Below are 12812 nucleotides of genomic sequence, written 5' to 3'. Positions count from 1 at the left end.
AATTACATTCAAACTGCAGTAGGTAACTTTATAAATACTAGCAATGTCTAAGAAAACAAAACAAACATTACTTTTGGCCACCCCTCTAGATCCTGCCCCTGCGTAAAACCCAATAGTGCCAGATCATGGACTGTTGCTATAACCAAAATTATCATTTGACCTAAGCGTGCATTTTGGACACCACTCATAATACGCTAGATAAAGTGTGGGACATTATCCACAGATACACCAGTTTCTGTGCTATTCCGACACACACCCGAGGGGGGGTAACTTTTTCTTTGTAAAAGCTACAAGTAGGCTAACCTTTTATAAAAGTAACTTTTTGTCAATATTTTCTGAACTGTCATTTACTCTGACAGTAGTGCATGAGACAGAAACTGTGATTAATCTGGCTCCTCCTAGCTGCTCCTAATAGTTATTTGTACAGAATCACCAGCCTGGACAAAAAAAAAACAATCAGAGCACAACAAACAGAAGACAATTGTTGAGTCTCATTCCCTATGTCGTGGAAATCCTCAATCAGATGTAAAAAACAATTATCCAAAATAGGTCAGCTTTCATCTGGCTCCTCGTAGTGCTACTAATGCGCATTTGTGTCTAACCGGAGCGCTGAATGAAAACAACCAATAGAGCCAAGAAAGCAGTAGAAAGACGCTTTAGCGCTGGTGGCTTGAAGATAGTACATTGCTGAGCTCTCATTCCAACATTGATAATTTGACGACTGGAGGGAGAACTCACGATCAATTGTCTGAATATGGTTGCTTTGTTCGGAAGCCTGGTGGATTCATAGCAATGCCATCTAAGGAGCACTAGGAGAGAGCCAAGAGGAACCTTCATTTTGTTCACAGTTATACACTGTCTCATGACCTACTGTCAAGGATACGGATGTAACGATTACCGGTGTACGGTACAACAACGATAAAAATGTTGGCGATAACAAATTACCCGTTTTCATTTCAAATATCATTATTATCACGGTTGATTACCACGGAGGGGGGGGGGGAGGCGTGGGGGCGGGGGGGGGGGGGGGGGGGGGGGGGTGGAAACCGTGTGTATTAATCCTTCCTAGCATCAATCCCGAGTTTCCGTGAAGACAACGTGCGTCCGCCGTTTTTCCGCCCGACACTGTAACGCGTCGTAGTCTTACATAAATGAAGACAGCCACAGCTCCCGTTATCCTTCTGCTGCGCGGGCAGAGTTTGGTGGCTAGTTTGCAAGAAAGGATCTGTCGAGTTGCGTCTGTTTATTTGATCCACAGGTTTAGCCGAGGGTTGACATGGGGCCAAGAAGCATCTGGCATGGTGATCGGCATTAAAGTGGTTGTGAGCAAATTTGTTGTTGTTAATTGCAGTGTTTTAGACTGCTTGGCTGGCAGCACGGCTTACAACACTACCTTACTTTTGTCTATTTCCTGTGTTTTACAGCCTGCTTTTAAGTTGAAGGCACTGGTTTAACACTCGTCGCTACCCCCTGGCTTCGGTTGGCTATGTTTGTTGTTTTGTGTGGTCGAGGGTCCGTACAATGCCAAATCAGCACAAAGGTGTTGCTGCAGCGGCGCCCCCACTCCGGCCAGCCAGGCGCTTCAATCGATTCAGAGGATTTTACTGAATCGATTATTGAATTCGGACAAAAATATATTACGCAATGCATTGATGAATCAATATTTTTTAGCGCCACCCCTAATAAGAATGCTGAGGGACAGTTTGATTGAAGATAGTTTTGTTACATTTTGATGGCTTTCATAAGGTTTTATAATATAATAAACACTGGTTAACTTTTTGAAATATTTCAGCTTGGTGTAGGTCTATCAGTGCTGTTCTGAACCCATTAATTGAAGCACACCTTTCAAAAAATACCCCGCCCGGATAATCACCGAAAAACCGGATTGTTGGGTAGCTATAACAAGTGAGACGTTAATTTTCGTAGCCGTTAAGGGCAGTCCTAGTCGGATATAGTTCAACCACAGTTCTTCAGACCCACACTCTCGCACCACACCCCACACCGCTACCCACCGTCCGTTCTATTCACCTCCCACCCACTCCCCCCTCGCCCTACCTCGCTCCCACCCGCCCCTCAGGCCCCCCGCCACGCACTCACTCAGCCCCACCACCCCGCCCACCCTGCACCTCTCTCTTTCGTCGCAGCCCCCTGTGTCGACATACTCCCACGCCGCCCCCCCCCACCACCGCCCCCCCCATCCAACCACACGCGATTTAGGGGAACCGCGCCAATGCCACCCCCCCGAGTATCCCCCCCCACCAACATCCCCCATCACCTCCTTCCCGAATCTCCGAGTCACGCAGCCCTCACCCAATCTCCAACCCCGCCTCACTCGCGCCCTCGCTTACACCGCCCCGCGTTACCTCTGGGTACAGCCTTCCCGCTTCACCCATTATCCCCCCGTCTCACCCACTTACCCCCACGCGCCTGCTCCGGGCTGTGGGTCAGTGCAGAAGTGGGTCAGTCAAGAAGCGTTACTTGGTCTCGATCCGCCTGCTCCTCCTGGCGCACATGTGCGAAGTATCTGATTTGGCAGGCCTAGGATAGCCCCTCCGCGCCCGGAACTCCTGGCTCGATCGCACTCCGCTCCGGGCATCCACCGGCTCGTCCGCCATGTCCGCTCCCACCTCCCGCCAATCCCTCCGCTCTCACCTTTCCCCCCGCCCCTGTCTCATCGCACCCCTCGGGCTTTGCCATCACTGAGTGAATGTGTGTAAAGGGCAAATGTGTTAACTGTAGTGTAAAAGCGCCTTTTGAGTGGTCGGAAGACAAGAAAGGCGGGGCTATACAAGATACAGGTCCATTTAGCCATTTTACGGGGCAACGTCTATTCAGCTTTAATTCAGCTTAAAGACTAGTAAAATATATTCATATCATACGCAACTCCCATATGGCGACGCATTTGCTCCAAACTTACTTAAGAAAATGTGTTAGCAGATATCGTGCTCAGAAGACAGAAATAAAGCTGGGAATTTCTTGGAATTCATTGCAGTTTTCTACATTGATAACAACATCGCATTTCAATTAAAGGGAAGGCTAAGTTTTTATACTGTTTCCGCATTTGGCCTTGCAAAGTTTGCGATGGTGGAATGGCAACAATAGCATGCATTCGCAAGTTTTCGCATCATACTCCAGACTGGTAGTTTCTACCCCCTTAATCACTGATTCTCGAAGATAGACAAAATGAAATGCATATTCATCCAGTTTTTTAGAGACCTGCCACAAACTCTGGGCACCCTGAATCATGGGTTATTTTTAGGGCCAAGCTTCAGCAACAGACTCATTCATCCTGCTCTAAGGAACGATATAGAAAATCGTTCCTCCCCACTGCAATAAGACTGCTATAACATTATAATTTCCCTTTGGGGATAAATAAAGTATTTCTATCTATCTAACTCTGTCAACTCACAACAAAGCTATGAAGTACAACTATAAATCAAGCAAGCCAAATTAATATGTATGCTGCTAAACACTGATAAAAAAAATTTAATTAAGTTCTGCCGTCTTTTCCTTTCGCTGCTTTCTGATGACTCTATTTTCAATATAATTTTTTTGCTTTCTTTATAAACTTTGTTATTTTAGTAGTTTTTTATTATCAGATTTTTAACTCAACAGTGCATTTGTTAGTATATAAACAAGTTACATGTAACTGAGTTGCGTAATCAAGATACAAAAAAAGGTAATTGTATTCCATCACAGTTACAGATTTAAAAAAAAAAAATCCGATTACAGTTACATTTAGTAAAAATTGGGACTATTAGCAGGATTAAAATTTTCAAACATCAGTTTTTCTGTATAAATATACTGAAAGGACACATTTTTGATGATAATCTTGGTTTCCATTTTCTAAAATTGCAAATCATTTACATTGATGTTGCTTGTGATGTTGCAGCCTGCATGTGGAAGTTTTGGCTATTTAGAAGGATAGAATATCGAGCTCATTAGAAGTAACCAGTATCACGTTCATTTTCTCAACAAACCAAATTTCATCAGGTCAGGTCAGAATTAAGTGAGTTACATTAGATTTTTTTGTAATTTGTGTTGAACACAAGATGATCTGACTTCCGCAATATGGCGACTACTAGGGTATCTATATTTCTATATCCATGATAGAAAACACATCCACCAAACCACAAAGTCATGATAGGTTATATGCTATATGCCTTTGTCAGTGTTGTGTGTCAGAAATAGAGCCACTACTACTAAAGGGACTACTAAATAGTCATTTATTTTTAGAGGGGAATTTGTATCCGGCACTCGTCCTCGCATTTCCAAAACTTTTTCTCACGCTGATAAGAGATCAGCTCTGGTTAGCTAAGATATCACATGGAAATCCAGTTAGTGTCAGTGAAAATGTAATTCAGTTTTCTTCACAGAAATGAATTGCAACCCCTAGTAGGGGAAGATTGGGAACCAGTTAAATCACCTTATTAATTATTACTACTAATCCAGGGCTCTCATCAGATCACTAGATGCTAGTCTATAATAATGCGATTATGGAAGTAAGTGCATTACCTTGGCATGTCTTTGACCGATTTGCCAAACTGAGGGTCTGAGGCTGTTGTGTGGCTTCCGTCCTTAAGCTGGTGGGCCTCAGAGACCCGCATGGCCACATACTCCTGAGAGCCTGCAGGAAGAGGAAGAAGAACAGTAAGGGAGAGACTTTTGCCATTCCTATACCAATTTCCAAAAATCAAAAAATGTATATGAGAATGGTTTTTTAATTTCTTTTCTTCCATCCTGGTGTGAGAAAGAGTATGTGTGTACATGCACAGTGGACAGAAGTGGTACCTGGTAGCTGCCGTGGGTAGCCTAGGATGGGGAATGCTATCAGTAGAGCTGCTGCTCCTCCTGCTAGGAAGCCGATCCACCAAGCCCCGACCCACAGAGGGTTCTCTGGTGTCATCTCTGTGCTGTGACAACACACACACACACACATTGTATGAATCACTTGACATTTACTGATATTAACCTCTACATGCTAGTCCACTACTCCATAGTGTGAAATGTCTATTCTACTACATTAGTCTTACATAGTCTATAATGCTAGTCTGTTGTATTCTGTTATAAGTCTGCCTTATTGCTTCCGACCAAGAAGGTTATGTTTTTGGTGCCGTTTGTGGGTTTCTTTGTTTGACACTTGATGGAAGGGTCTAGCACAGGCAAAGTTTAAAACCATACAATTTTGGAGTGGATCCAAATCATGGAGAGTACACAAATTATTTTTCACTTTCCTATGACAAAAGGGAACTGAAAGCACATGTGTGGACATGTTATACTTGCAGCAAATGCTTTGCCGACGACTATACATACAACAAAACACAACAGCTGGTATACATTCACACACGCACAGCAGATAAGTGTGAAATAAACTCCAGTAAAAGGTAAGCAAGCAATATTTCTGTCTGCTTTGTCTGCAGTGCGATTGTTAAGCTAACAGCAAACTGTTACAAACAATCTGTCTGTATTGTAGTCCAACTGTTTATCTTAGCTTGCCACCAATCTTCAAATCTGGCAAAATTCTTGTAAACTTAGCTACTGGCTGAAAACCACAAGGTGGAGATCATTATCAAATGCCACCAGGCGTGTAATAAACGTCACCAGGTGTTTTATTATAACAATTATTAAAAGTAATTCTAGTTTGTTTCACTTTAGTCTGTTCTAGTCCATTCTTCCACTCAAACAAGACTCACGTCAGGTGGATCTCAGTGTAGATGTTGAGGAAGTATCCGCCCAGCAGGTAGCCTGCTGCTGGACCCACAATGGCTGCTGTGTAGAATATCCCTGTGAGAGAGAGAGAGAGAGAGATCACAGACACAGAGCCAGGCCACGGGTGTGTCAGCACAGTGACTGTCTACTTCCTGTTTCCTACTTACCTCTTCCTGTCCTGCAGGTTAAAACTGCCCCATTGTTAGAGGGCTCTATGACCACAAAGTGAATGTTTCATGATTAAAAAGGAGATTGAAGTAAGCGACTGTGCGTGTGTGTTTGTGTGTTTTGGTGCGAGCACTTCCTTGAGTAGGTTACACTGTGCTCTGCTGCTATTTGAAATGGGCAAAGCTTTAGGGACAAGGCACAATTTAGGGACATTTTGTCCTACTGATGTCCACAGCGAATGCTGTATATGGGGTCGATAAGAACCAAAATTACAGGGCTGGAACTTGAACTTACTATCATAGAGCACTGGTTCCCAAAGGTTTTCCTTAAGGGACCCCTTTTCTATCATTGACTATAGAGACATATTTTATGGATATTTATTTCATATTATATTCAGTGTATAACAATAACAGTAGAGAACAACTGATAAACTATACAATTAACCCAAACAATGAACACATTAACTACAGGAACTTTGTGTAAAATGAGCGATTTGGATTAATGTGTCAACCCTGGCATCTGTATGCTGATGCTCATACAAAAATCTACATTCACATTGATGCAAACAAGAAAAATGCTATTTGCATATGTCTCAGCCCTTTCAACATTCAGAGACATTAGCTTCCAATATGAGCTGAGACCTATTAAGGTTTACACAACTCTGGCCCATGCTTCTTACTGTATGACCTAGTAAACCCGTGTTGGTGTCTTAGCAGTGTGCTCAGAATGGTAAGTAAGGTAATACATCTCACTTGCCATCAAATGTTTTCTTAATATTGTTGACTGTTGTTAAATCCTGAACAGCAATTTTTGTGTAAAAGGCGTAGCTTAATCCTGATCCACACTTCTTTTCCTAATATAATTCTGGACAGGGGATGGAAGGCGCTTACTCTTAAAATGCTTATTTTAAATTACATTTCAGCTAATCTTAGTAGCCTCAGTAGAAAGAGACCAAATTACAAAATACAGTAAAAATACAGGGGGGGAAGGAGCTGGAACTGGTGCGGAAGGTGAAGCGCTATCAATTAGCCAGAGCCTTTAGTTACCAAGCTCCTCTCCTGTGGAACCAGCTTCCAGTTTTGGTTCGGGAGGCAGACACCCTCTCCCACTTTAAGAGTAGGCTTAAGAAGTAGGCCTAGACTATCGCACTGAGCTCCTCTCATCCTCTCTCTCTCTTTCTGCACTCATTCTGCCATTAATGCATGTTTCACAACTCTAACTTAACTAACTTCACTTCTTCCCCGGAGTTCTTGTGCTTTCTCGTCTCGCAGGTTCTCATGGATCCTGGTGGAGCCTCCTGCCATGGTCCTGCTTGACTACCATTGCTAAAATCACTGATATTGTTATTATTATTAATATTATTATTACTACAGTTACTATTATTACTATAATCACTGCTCATTGTCCCTCACTGTTGCTGTTGTCGTCGTCATCTTCTTCATGTTCATCATCATCAGTCACTACTATTAGTGTAGTTGTTACTGTTGTTGCTGTGCACCTGTCTGTCTGTCTGTCTGTCTCTCTCTCTCACCCCAACTGGTCAAGGCAGACGATCACCCACCTAGAGCCGAAGGATCTGTCCTAGGTTTCTACCTCTTAAAAGGCAGTTTTTCCTTGCCCCGTCTCCAAGTCTTGCTCATTGGTGGTACTGTTGGGTCTCTGTAAATGTTATAAGGAGTTCGGTCTAGACCTGCTCTATTTGAAAAGTGTCCTGAGATAACTTCTGTTATGAATTTGGCGCTATACAAATAAAATTGAATTGAAAATCTTGATAAAAGATTAGTGAACATAAATTAATCCTCCACAAAAATTGATTGAAATTGAAATTTGTTGTGCTGAGGTACAAAGGTCGCACTTAACAAGAGGTTGTGACTCTTCAGCCTGTGGGTTTGTTACTGTTTTTGTGACTGATTGATTTTCATTACAACCAGATTTTGACATCAAATTTCATGACATTATGTTTTCTGTGTGTCAAAAAAAAGATTGGACAGAACTTGCCTGAAGAGGGTAAAACAGAAAAAAAGAGTTTAGGGGGGCACCTGTCTTAACAGAAATATAAAAAAAACATTTTTGGCCAATCTGTGTAACTTTTGAAAGGAAAAGTAACACAAATAAAAAGTTAAATTTGAGAGCAATAAATAAACCCTTTTTTAATGTGTGTAGTCAGCTGACACTGTTCTCACAGCTCTATTGGCTTCTGTTTCTATTCTTGACTTTGACTGGGGTCACCATCCTTGTCTTCTCTGAGGTAAACAAAGAAGGATTAAGCAATCTCCTTCCATGGGAATGTCTTCATTCTTTCATTAACAGTCAATTATTTAAATGAATGATAATGGCTAACAAAACACCATGAACATTAACATGACGTGCTGATTAAAGTCATTAGCTTCCAATTTCAAACTACATCCCAGTTTTTGAGTCGTACTGCAGAGGTGACAAATTAAACTTATAAATGTCAGTATTCAGACTTTATTTTTGAGTGAGCTGTTGAGGATCACCCAATATCAGTATTTGGGGATTTAGCAAATTTAATAAACTTGACTTGACTGTGGTATATCAAGCCAACCACATACCAAACGGGTGTAGTGGAGGAAATAGCCCTGCACCTAAAAAAAAGTTAATGTTCTGTACAAATGATGACTGAAAAACTCAGGGCACCCAGATAGCTCACCTGGTAGAATTTATGTCTCATGTACCAAGGCTAAGTCCTTGATGTAGCAGCAGCCATGAGTTTCAATACGACCTGTGGCCTTTACCTATATGTCATCCCCTCTCTCTCATCCTTTCCTGACAACACTAAATATATCGGCGGCTGCGGCACTGAACAGCTGCATCTGGCACACGAGTGGTGTTTACACCGGCAATGTGTCGGCTTTCATGCGTTGCTCAAGTAGGCAGTGTAAACAGTGTAGATTTTCAAAATTTCAGATGTCACAAATCATGCTCTTAGGCCCGTCCACTAAAACCAGATTTTCAATGAGCACACAGAAACTTTGGACATTCAGCACATGAATGTGAAAACATCTTTAGTGTCAGGCTCTGCACATATATTATTCTAGACTGTGTGCAGTGCACTGTGCAGTGCAGCTCAAACATCCAACTGTAGGAACAAAAAGGTTACATTGTCACCCCAAGTAAGTGTCCACTTTCAAACAGCACTTAAAGGCCCAGTGTGTAACACTATAGATCATAGATAATACAGGTGCAAAGTGCACACTTCCTAAAATCAATCCAACGTATATGCTTGACAGTTAAACAGCTCTGCAATGCATCAAAAACAAAAGAAGCCTGCATCGAAGCTATTCCTGAATGTTTTTATTTGACACAATAAAATACTCTCCCTGTAATCCGTCTTGTCTCTCCCTCCAATGTTTGCTGCTTTAGTGCAGCCTTTGCCTGAGTTACCTGAATGAACTGTCTGTATTCTGCTCAGTGTTTATTTCTGTCATCTCTACATCTTTTGTGTGAATTATTGTTCGCAGGGCTTTTGTTGCATTTGCAGTCGCATGTTAAAGTACAACACATATAAGGTGACATTCTTGTTACCTTGCTACCCAGCAGTATATAGTCATTAAAATTAACTTCAAATCAAAAGGTCCCAATCTTCCAAAAAATAGGATGAATAAAAAAATCAGAATTCTTGTTGTTGTGTTCATTCATGAAATTGAGTTATAAATATCAGGGATATATTTATATTTCAGGCATATATTTTGCTCACAAATACTAAACCACTTTAATTATTTCAGTGAACATTTTTAAAGTAAAAAAATTAAATCAAGAAGGCCTTGTGTTTTTTAGTTGAGTCAAGAAACACTTTATTGTAATGCATTTCAGCGTGTTGGTTTGGAATCTATAAATATACATATATCAATATCAACTAATATTTATACATATATGTTGCAAAAGTAAAAGCAGGATGAGTCAGTTGATGCTCTTACAAAACTTTGTTAAAATGATGAAACTTCAGGCAAAAATATCATCACCAAATCATATATGTTAACAGTTTTAATGCCAACCCAGTGTCTCTGAGCTTGTATTTAGCTCCCCTGCAACTTCTTCATGACAAGGCTGCTGGTTGGTGCGTTGGTAAATATAGTCCCCACAAAAGCACGTGTCCCCCACAAAGAGTGCCGGATCACTCTGCAGCAGCCCAGGTCCTCAATCTGAAAGCCCAGGTGACGGTACCTGTCATCTGTCTCAAACAGTGTGTTGTTGGTGTATGAGCCAAAAAACTGGGGATCAACACACGCATTTATCATATGGTTAAAAAGCTAATCACATCCATCACAAGAAAAACAGCAGTGGTTTTAAACACAACTAAAGTTACAAAATTCTTACAAAAAAATGACATTTTCAAAGCAGCTTTAAATGTATCAGTGTAACACAATTTAAAGAACAAATACAACTTACAACATATATGTTATAGCTCCTTTCTAGTCTTCCAGCCACAAGTTTTTTGTTTTTTTCTGGGCACCTGCTTCAGCCCGAAACAAAGTCAAAACCGCCTGCTCCCGCAAGATTTGCATTTCCCAATCCCAATGCAGCCCTCTCCCACCAACCTTCTGATTAGTGGACGATGACCACTCTACCTCCACAGCCACCGCAGTACTTGCTGCAGCGGCATTGTGTTCGAGTCCGACCTGTGGCCCTCTGCTGTGTGTCATCCCCTCTTTCTCGTTACCCTTTTCCTGTCTGTCTTCAGCTGCAAAGGTGTAGTGGCCATACATTGATGGTGCACAATTGCCCAGAGTCAAAAATTGTTGTCCCCATTAGTCACTTTGACAGAAAAACATGGACAAATAAAGTTCTGATTGAAAAAAGTTACCCTTTAACAGGAGGAGACAGTCCAAGGCCATGTCCCCATTGCTTTTACAGTGCAACTTCACCTAGTCAAATAATCTGGCTTGCTCTACCGGAGACCTAGAACTAACAACATGGTTTTTCCACACACTGTGAAACCCTATACTACCACTGTAGTGTACGACAGCACAATAGTATCAAGCTACTAAGATACTAGCGAAGACTAACTCTTCAGCTTTCTTCCCTTTTCATTACTCACTCCACAACACTGTTAAGGACAATTAATGTTTAAATTATGAGCTATGTTTTCCTTGTTTGTGTCCTTTAGTTCCACTGGTCAGTCTGTCACTGTCACTGATCATTACCATGGAAACATAACTCTTACATCGGAGTTAGTCTGGTGGGTGGCCATTATTTTTGATAAGTAGTTTGTGAAGCCCCTGGAGTCAATAAGCATCTCTTCACATCTTTCCTAGGACTTTGGATGCATTCATACCACCCTCACATTAAGGTGGATCTGGGAGATCTAGGAAGTTTTTCCTTGCCGCCATCGCCAAGTGCTTGCTCATGGTGGGAACTGTTTGGTCTCGACCTGCTCTATTTGAAAAGTNNTGTTATGAATTGGCGCTATACAGATAAATAAAAGTGAATTGAATTGAATCAACATGCACTTGTGCACGCAGAAAGTTGGCAGGACTTTTTGGGGATGTTTCAAAAAAGATTGTGCAGGCTGCTAAAATAAAATGTTTTATTCAAAATATTGTTTGTTATGCCCCATATCCTAGAGAGGTCCCTTCAATTAATAAATCAATCCCCACAATATTTTATTTGTTAAGGGATGCCCAAAAAATCAACTGTTATTCTTAGAATACTGAATGACTGTAGTATCTTACCGCAAGGCCTGAGGACGGATCAATAAAGTCAGCCCAGAATCCTTCTCTCTGCAGGGAGTAGCAGATCTCCTTCGCGCCATCAACAAACTGCACAGAGGAATGGAGAGGGAGAGATGAGTTGCTGACTCTTGTTTGTCTGTGCACTCTATATACTCTTCCTGCTGTTACAAGTCATAAATGTGTTTCTCATGGTTTAGGAAAATGGACATGTGGTGTGAGAACCTGTGTAAAGTTTTAATTGCTGGAGTCTCAATGTCAATGTATGAGTTGACAGTCCTGCGGCTAACGCTAGTAAAAATGCTAAGCTAATATCAAACAAGGCAGTGAAAAAAGGCCAGTTTTCTCCAATAACAACTTATATGTCAATGAAGTTGTTGATGCCGACTTAATTTTCTTTGTACATGGAGACTTTGGCGTTGGTTGCAGGCATGAAAGTGTTAGCTGTGACTTGGACTCAATGGTCCTTGTAGTCCAAGACTGAAGCCGATTTTATATTATACCAGCTATACCAGATATTTTAACAAACTCCAGACAGTAGCTCACCTTGTCAAGCATCTTTTCTCTCTCCTGTTCCACATCAGCAGACCATGACATCATATCATTCTGGGTCTTTTGGGTAACTGTGACCACCATCATACCAGAAGATGGAGCCTCAGGAAACATGGACTGAAAATCTGTTCATCACATTATTATAAGACATACACAGTACAGAAAAGACAGACAGAAACAAAGTTTGTCATTTGCAATATAAGCAACACTTAGGAGACACTTCACTGATACAGTAGCACATTCGCAAAACTTGTTAACTAACCACATGAAAAAAAAAAGCTTTTCGTAGCCTGCAGTGTTTCTTAGAACTAGTCACAATAAAGAAAATGGAAATAGGTGTTATAGATAAGTCTTTGAGGAGTGCAAGATAAGTGGTGTACCTTTTTTTAGTAGTTCAGGGCAGGACTGTATAGCACACTCCACGGTGGAGTTGTCAAAGTAGTGTTCAGCTGTATTGACATTCTGAGAGGAGGCTGGATCAACTTTCTCCTGACACACACGCACACACACAGAAAAGCAATCCTGTTAGCATATGGCAGCATAGTTTCACCTACAGCCCAATCTATATATTGATTGGCCAATATTAGCATATTGCATGCAAAACTTTTTTTCTAGTATATAATGCAGAAAAAACTGCTTGGTGTCACTGTGATTACATACATATACACATATATATACACATATATACATACA

At 41.3% G+C, this 12812-nt stretch overlaps 1 protein-coding gene and 1 long non-coding RNA gene across 2 annotated transcripts; both read right to left on the bottom strand.

Annotated features, from left to right (window-relative positions):
- Positions 1–4515: 4515 nt before the first annotated feature.
- On the bottom strand, positions 4516–5813 carry LOC118339607. The gene is made up of 3 exons (XR_004797317.1): positions 5694–5813; positions 4792–4913; positions 4516–4627 (listed from the first exon to the last, which is right to left on the bottom strand). It is a non-coding gene; the product is annotated as an uncharacterized LOC118339607 (long non-coding RNA).
- Positions 5814–9667: 3854 nt separating this feature from the next.
- Positions 9668–12608, bottom strand: mmadhcb (metabolism of cobalamin associated Db; the record flags this gene model as incomplete). Its single annotated transcript, XM_035676696.1, is given in 4 exon segments — positions 9668–10109; positions 11571–11657; positions 12114–12244; positions 12500–12608. Coding segments are annotated over 4 exon segments (522 nt in total), but the record flags the coding sequence as incomplete, so codon positions are not given.
- Between the last annotated feature and the right edge of the window lie 204 nt (positions 12609–12812).

Source organism: Morone saxatilis, unplaced genomic scaffold, assembly GCF_004916995.1.
Source record: "Morone saxatilis isolate NCDOM2014 unplaced genomic scaffold, NCSU_SB_2.0 Contig5, whole genome shotgun sequence".
NCBI classification, from domain to species: domain Eukaryota; kingdom Metazoa; phylum Chordata; class Actinopteri; family Moronidae; genus Morone; species Morone saxatilis.
This window is presented reverse-complemented; position numbering and strand designations above follow the sequence as displayed.